This window comes from Colobus angolensis, unplaced genomic scaffold (genome assembly GCF_000951035.1).
Source record: "Colobus angolensis palliatus isolate OR3802 unplaced genomic scaffold, Cang.pa_1.0 Scaffold116, whole genome shotgun sequence".
In the NCBI taxonomy this organism is placed as follows: Eukaryota; Metazoa; Chordata; class Mammalia; order Primates; family Cercopithecidae; genus Colobus; species Colobus angolensis.
In genome coordinates, this window is record NW_012112697.1 from 5,808,489 (window position 1) to 5,815,833 (window position 7,345).

General features: G+C 49.1%; 1 protein-coding gene across 10 annotated transcripts in view; it reads right to left on the minus strand.

Moving 5' to 3' along the window:
* Window positions 1-3,184: 3,184 nt before the first annotated feature.
* DDX19B (DEAD (Asp-Glu-Ala-Asp) box polypeptide 19B) overlaps window positions 3,185-7,345 on the minus strand; it is a 100,479-nt gene continuing 96,318 nt past the window's right edge. For all 10 annotated transcript variants that reach the window (XM_011962228.1, XM_011962224.1, XM_011962189.1 and 7 more), the window contains 3 exons: window positions 6,213-6,375; window positions 5,029-5,220; window positions 3,185-4,668 (listed from right to left, as the gene is read on the minus strand). In XM_011962228.1, the coding sequence (XP_011817618.1) occupies window positions 4,607-4,668; window positions 5,029-5,220; window positions 6,213-6,375 (417 nt within the window). In that variant the 3' untranslated portion in view covers window positions 3,185-4,606. The remainder of the gene's footprint in view (window positions 4,669-5,028; window positions 5,221-6,212; window positions 6,376-7,345) is intronic.

Genomic DNA, 7,345 nt, shown 5'->3' on the forward strand with positions numbered 1-7,345 from the left:
CGGCCTCCCAAAGTGCTGGGATTACAGGTTTGAGCCACCGCGCCCGGCCAAAAAATTTTTTAAAAATATTTTATGGCCAGGCATGGTGGCTTATGCCTGTAATCCCAGCATTTTGGGAGGCTGAGGTGGGTGGATCACGAGGTCAGGAGTTCAAGATCAGCCTGGCCAAGATGGTGAAACCCCATCTCTACTGAAAATACAAAAAAATTAGCCGGGCGTGGTGGCGGGCGGCTGTGATCCCAGCTACTTGGGAGACTGAAGCAGAGAATTGTTTGAACCTGGGAGGTATAGGTTGTAGTGAGCCGAGATCGAGCCACTGTACTCCAGCCTGAGCAACAGAGTAAGACTCCATCTCAAAAAAGAAAAGAAGTATTTTACCTATCCACAGGCAGCAGACAAGGAAGTACCTTCTGTGACTGGCAAGGTCAGATGCATCATTCCTTGCTAGGCGAAGGGAAGGTAAAATACTGAAACTATATTTTTTAAAATAAAAGTATTCCCTTTTGAGTGTTAATCAAGAATCAATGCACCTTCTCACTACTCTTGTGAAAAAAATCACAGCTCCTGCAGCAAGTCTATGCCTGGGTAACAACAAACCCACAAAATCCAAGAGGAGGTCCCCCTCTCCCGCCTCTGTGAGGCTTGCGGAGCAGTATGTATCTGGGCCAGCCTGGCCCTCCGAGTGTGGAATTCACGTCTTTCCTCTAGCAACTGTTTGTGCTGGTGAGAACAGCACAGACTCCCTGGCAGCCTGGTTCTCTGCAGGGGGAAGCTTGTGAAGCAGAAGAAACATATGGCATCTGCACTCAGGGCGCCAGTTCCATCCGGCCTCCCTATAAAATGACTTTGCCTTTCCTTTTTTAAAATTACAAAAATAATTCAACCAATACATAAACATGTGAAGTGAATCACGGAGGGCCTTCCTGCAATATCTTTTTTGTGCCCACCATTTGTCATGGAATGGGTAAAGGGGACCACAGGGGGAAGAGACGCTGCCCCCTCGTGGGGCCATGGCAGTCCCCTGGGCTGCGTCTCCGCAGTGCTTCCTGTGAAACGCTGTTACCACAGGCACCGCACTGGAGACCATGAAAGGGAAGAGTTTGACATCTCAGCTATCTTTGCTATAAATAGAAATAAATAAACCTTAACTAAGGCTTGAGTACACTTAGGCCGGACACAGTGGCTCACGCCTATAACCCCAGCACTCTGGGAGGCTGAGGTGGGTGGGTTATGAGGTCAGGAGTTTGAGACCAGCCTAGTCAACATGGTGAAACCCCATCTCTACTAAAAATACAAAATTAGCCCAGCGTGGTGGCAAATGCCTGTAATCCCAGTTACTTGGGAGACTGAGGCAGGAGAATCGCTTGAGCCTGAGAGACAGAGGTTGTAGTGAGCCAAAATCGCACCACTGCACTCCAGCCTGGGCAACGAGAGCGAAACTCCGTCTCATAATAATAATAGTAATAATAAAGTGGTGAGACAAGAATGGGCAGCTCCCCAACAGAAAAGATTTTCCAAGAAACTGAATATCTGCCAAGCCTCACTAAGTCAAAATTGAAAAAACAATGACATAATCTGTTGGCAAAGTTTTAAACATTGATTATAGTGTTGGCAAGCATGTAAGATAATACGTATTTTTGTATCACAGTAACATAAATTGCTAAAAACCTTTTGGCAAGTGTAAATGACAATGAATTAAAACTTTTAAATGTCCCTACTCTTTGACCCAACAATTCTACTTCCAGGAATAATAGCCTGAAGTGATTTTCACCAACGCTCAAAAATAAGAGGTTGGGCACGGTGGCTCATGCCTGTAATCCTAGCACTTTGGGAGGCCCAGGTGGGCGGACTGCTTAAGCTCAGGAGTTCAAAACCACCCTGGACAGCATGGTGAGACCCCATCTCTACGAAAATTAGCCGGGTGTGGTGGTGCAGGCCTAAAGTCCCACCTACTTGGAGGGGTGAGGCAGGAGGGTCACTTGAGACTGGGTCGAGGTTGCAGTGAACTGAGATCATGTCACTGTGTTCCAGCCTGGGTGACAAAAGTGAGAGCTGATCTCAAAAAAAAAAAAAAAAAAGAACAAAGATGTTCAGGCTGGGTTAAGGGCTCATGCCTACAATCCCAACTACTTGGGAGGTTGAGGTAGGAGGATCGCTTGAGCCCAGCAGTTTGGGACCGGACTGGGCAACATAGTGAGGCTCCATCTCTACAAAAATAAATCTTTTTAAAAAAGATGTTCAGGCCAGGCGCAGTAGCTCACACCTGTAATCCCAGCACTTTTGGAGACTGAGGTGGGCAGATCACAAGGTCAGGAGTTTGAGACCAGTCGTTGACCAACATGGTGAAACCCTGTCTCTACTAAAAATACAAAAATTACCCGGGCGTAGTGGCATGCACCTGCAATCGCAGCTACTCAGGAGGCTAACGCAGGAGAATCGCTTGAACCTGGGAGGTGGAGGTTGCAGTGAGCCAAGATCACACCACGGCATTCCAGCCTGGGCGAGAGAGTGAGACTCCGTCTCAAAAAAAAAAACAAAAAAAAGATGTTCAGCCAGGCATGATGGCACACACCTATAATCCTAGCACTTTGGGAGGCCAAGAGAGGCAGGCAGATCATTTGAGGTCAGTTCGAGACCAGCCTGGCCAACATGGCAAAACCCCGTCTCTACTGAAAATATAAAAATTAGCCGGGCATGGTGGCATGCGCCTGTAATCCCAGCTACTTGGGGAGGCTGAGGCAAGAGAATTGCTTCAAGGTGGGAGCAGAGGTTGCAGTGGGCCAAGATCACACCACTGCACTCCAGGCCAGAGTGACACTCTGTCTCAAAAAAAAAAAAAAAAGTTCATTGTAGTAATGTGGGTAACAGCCATGTACTGGAAATCCCCCATGCCTGTCACTAGAGGAACCAGGAGATAAATGCTGGGACAGCTACATGCTGAAAGGACGGCGGATGGTATTTCCAGAGCAAGGAAGATGTGTATTGGACCTTCAACATGTCTAACACATGCTGATCAGTGAAAGCAGGTTGCATAGTAGTGTGAATAGAATGTTCCCATTTTTGTAAAAGAAAAATGGGTTTATGCAAATAAAAGGCAATATGGTAGAATATTCACCAAGCTGCCAGGAATCAGGATCCCAGAGGAGTAGGGATAGAGAGCACTCTCACTTTATACACACACACGCCTTTTTAAAATGAGTATATATTTGTCTAACAAGCGGAAAAATACAAATAAAAACAAATCAAACAAATCATGATTAGTAGAGCATTTCTCGTAATTACTTTAAAATGTCTTAGCATAATGAATGATGCATACAGCTATAATTTATCCATTCTTATTTATTTATTGAGTCAGGGTCTCACTCTGTTACCCAGGCTGGAATGCAGTGGCACCATTTCAGCTCACAGCAGCCTCTACCCAGGCTTCAGCGATCCTCCTACCTCAGCCTCCCAAGTAGCTGGGACTACAGGCGTTTGCCACCACGCCCGGCTACATTTTTTCTATCTTTGGTAGAGACGGGGTTTCATCATGTTGGCCAGGCTGGTCCCGAACTCCTGAGCTCAACCAATCCACCCGCCTCAGCCTCCCAAAGTGCTGGGATTACAGGCATGAGCCACCACGCCCGGCCTATTCATCCTTATTCATATTATGTAGGAATCAGAGCTCTCCATAATGTCCACTATTATAAATGAACAGCATAATCAGAGTATTCCCTTGGTCATAACTTCCATTCCAAACTCTTGCTCAGCTCCCAGCCCAGTGTGACACCCGGGGGTAAGAACCAACTACGTGTGTGCTCACAAACTCACCTGGGGTCTCCCGGCTGCTGCAACTGAGTACCAGGGGCCTAAGCAGAGGGAGCAACTGAGAGAAGGAAGAGAAGCCAAGCCCAGGCCCAGCCCCTTCATCGGCCCTTGCCAGGTCACTCTCTCTCAAGAGGTCAGGATTCACTGACTTCCATGTTTCTCTCCAAATCTGAAGTTTACAAAGTAGCTGAGCTGCTCATTAGGGATATGCAAGGCTACTTTCTGCAGCAGAGAACAGAAGTGAAAGGGAGAAGGGATGAGCAAGAAAGTCTCTGGATTTCAGAAGGAAGACGGGCCAAGGGTAAGAGAAACACACGTGAAGGGTCCAGTGAAGAGACTGGGGGGGGGGGCAGCTCTGGCCTCCTCTACTGCCGCTTCCCTCGTTCAATCCATGGCGGTGAGGCTCACACCATTTTCCACTCAGCCTCCTCCGCACAACCTGCATGTCTACCATTTCTTCAGGGGCTGGAGCTGGTTCCACGATGCCTAGCCAAAATCTGAAGGGGGCCTTGGGGCCAGTGACTGCCAATGTGACCAGATTATTATAAAGATGCGGGAAATGTGGCTTTTAAAAAAGTGGGGAAAAGACCCAATTTTCCAAAATGCAAATTTTTCCTTCTACTGCCCCCATCATTTGCACACATTTTTGTCAAGTCCAAACATAATTTGAAGTGAGGTAGGTAGTTTCTCTCTACTCGTGCCGTTGTCCTTGGGATGATGTCAGGGGCTGTGCCCTGAACACACTTGTCTCCCGTGCAGGGGCAGTGCCAGGGCTGGCACCAGTGGCTGGTGGAGCTTCTCAGTTGGCTATTTTCTCAATCTCATCCAAATCATCCGTGTCCAATCTTTCTATCTTCTTATCTGGGGGAAAAATACACAGGTCTCTACCGTGCCCAGGAATGTGCCCCACCCCGGGCCACAGCAATCATTCATTTATCCCCAAAGGCTCCGGGTGCCTGAGCAGGGGGCAGCAGGGCCCCTAGTCACTGACAGCAACAGTCAGAGCCCCACGCCCCGAAGCCCGGTCATGGGAGAGCTGTCCTTGGAGTCCCTGGGTCCTGAAGTCTCCAGGTGTGGCCCTGAGAACTGCCATATGGTCAGAAAGGAGGGGAGTGTGCCAGGGACAGAGCCTCTCTCAGGGCTACAGAAGATCCTACCCCTTCCCCACCCCGCCCCACCTTAGTAAAGGGCGCCAGGCACAGGACCCTCCCTGGGACTCACTAAAATGCTCCTGGATTCTGTTCAGGATGTTCATGCTGTGCTTGCTGTCCACCATGTTCACTGCCAGGCCCCTCTTGCCAAAGCGGCCTGTGCGCCCGATCCGGTGCAGGTAGGTCTCGTTGTCAGGGTTCCCGTCCTTGTCCACAGGAAGATCAAAGTTGATGACAACAGACACTTGTTCAACATCGATGCCTGCGGGAAGGAGAGTTGGAGGCTGAGAGGACTAAGGACAGGAGACAGAAATCACTGTTGTCCACAGGTAGGTCAATGCATACCAACTTTGGATAGAGGGAAAGAATTTGGGACAGACCAACTCTGGGAATTGGGTGCAAGAGAGGGCACATATAGGCAGGCAGCAGAACCCGGAGGAAAAGAAGAGAACTTTGGCAGGTGCCAACAAAATCATGAAATCAATTAGGGAGATTGTGTCTCCGGGAGACACAATGTTCTGGAGATGGGCATCCCTGGAAGAGCAGGCTCCGTTCTCTACCACTCAGATGCCTGTACATTTCCTTCCACCAAGTGAGGACTCCTGGCTTCTGTGAGAGTTCTTTTTCTTTCTTTTTTAATTTTTGAGATGGAGTTTCGCTCTTGTTGCCCAGGCTGGAGTGCAATGGCGTGATCTTGCTCGCCGCAACCTCCATCTCCCAGGTTCAAGCAATTCTCCTGTCTCAGCCTCCCGAGTAGCTGGGATTACAGGTGCACACCACCACGTCTGGCTAATTTTTGTATTTTTAGTAGAGATGGAGTTTCATCATATTGGTCAGGCTGGTCTCAAATTCCTGACCTCAGGTGATTTGCCCACCACGGCCTCCCAAAGTGCTGGGATCATAGGCGTGAGCCACTGCGCCTGGCCTCTTCTTTTTTTTTTTTGGAGACAGATTCTCACTCTGTCACCCAGGATGGAGTGCAATGGCGCAATCTCGGCTCACTGCAACCTCCATCTCCAGGGTTCAAGTAATTCTCCTGCCTTGGGATTGCAGGTGTGAGCCACCATGCCCGGCATGTGTGAGTTCTTATCATCTGAGGGAAATCCAAACAGTCTCTCCTAGAAAGGAATATTGTCACCAGCCACACCGATCTCCCTGAGACCATCCAACTTTCCTGTATACAAGGATTTCTGGCTCTAACTGGGCCTGGGACCCCGAGCCTGGCAGACCAGGTAGGACACGTCCTCTGCTCACCGCGGGCACACACGTTGGTGGTCACCAGAACCTTCTCTTTGCCCTCTCGGAAGCGCTCAATCACCGCAGCCCTCTGCTCCACCATCATCTCCCCACTCAGCAGAGCCACCTGGTGGCCTTCTTTTGAGAGCTCTGCTGCCAGCCAACTAGCTGTTTTACGAGTCTGGAAGAAAAAAAAACAATTGAGAAATGAAAAGTATTTGAGTATATATTCTTTCTTTTCGAGACAGGGTCTTGCTGTCACTCAGGGTGATCTCAAAAGTCCTAGGCTCAAGCCATTATCCTGCCTTGGCTTCCCAAAGTGCTGGGAGTAAAGGTGTGAGGCACCGCACTCGGCTGAAGATATTTTTGATTTGGAAGACTGTTCCTGAAATATAGCAGCTAAAGGCTAAATTTCTTACAATTATAAACCCAATATAGTGCAACAAGAAGTAACAATGTCACCTGGGTTGTAATCTATATTATAAAAATATTTGTACCTGGCTTGACATGGTGGCTCACACCTGTAATCCTAGCACTTTCGGAGGCAGAGGCACGTGGATCGCTTGAACTCAGGAGTTTGAGAGCAGCCTGGGCAACATGACCAAACCCTGTTTCTACAAAAAATTTAGCTAGGCATGGTGGCGTGGGCCTGTAAGTCCCAGCTACTTGCAGGAGCTGAGGCAGGAGAATCGCTTGAACCTGGGAGGCTGAGGCTGGTGAGCCAAGATTGCATCACTGCACTCCAGCCTGGGCGATGGAGCAAGACCCTGTCTCCAAGAAAAAAAAAAAAAAAAAAGAAAATTTATACCACAAATATATTTAACCTGGGGCAAGATATAGTGGCTCACGCCTGTAATCACAGCACTTTGGGAGACCAAGGTGAAGGATCACTTGAGCCGAGGGGTAAAAGACTACCCTGGGGGGCCGGGCGCGGTGGCTCAAGCCTATAATCCCAGCACTTTAGGAGGCCGAGACGGGCGGATCACAAGGTCAGGAGATCAAGGCCATCCTGGCTAACACGGTGAAACCCCATCTCTACTAAAAAATACAAAAAACTAGCTGGGCGAGGTGGCGGGCGCCTGTAGTCCCAGCTACTCTGGAGGCTGAGTCAGGAGAATGGCGTAAACCCGGGAGGCGGAGCTTGCAGTGAG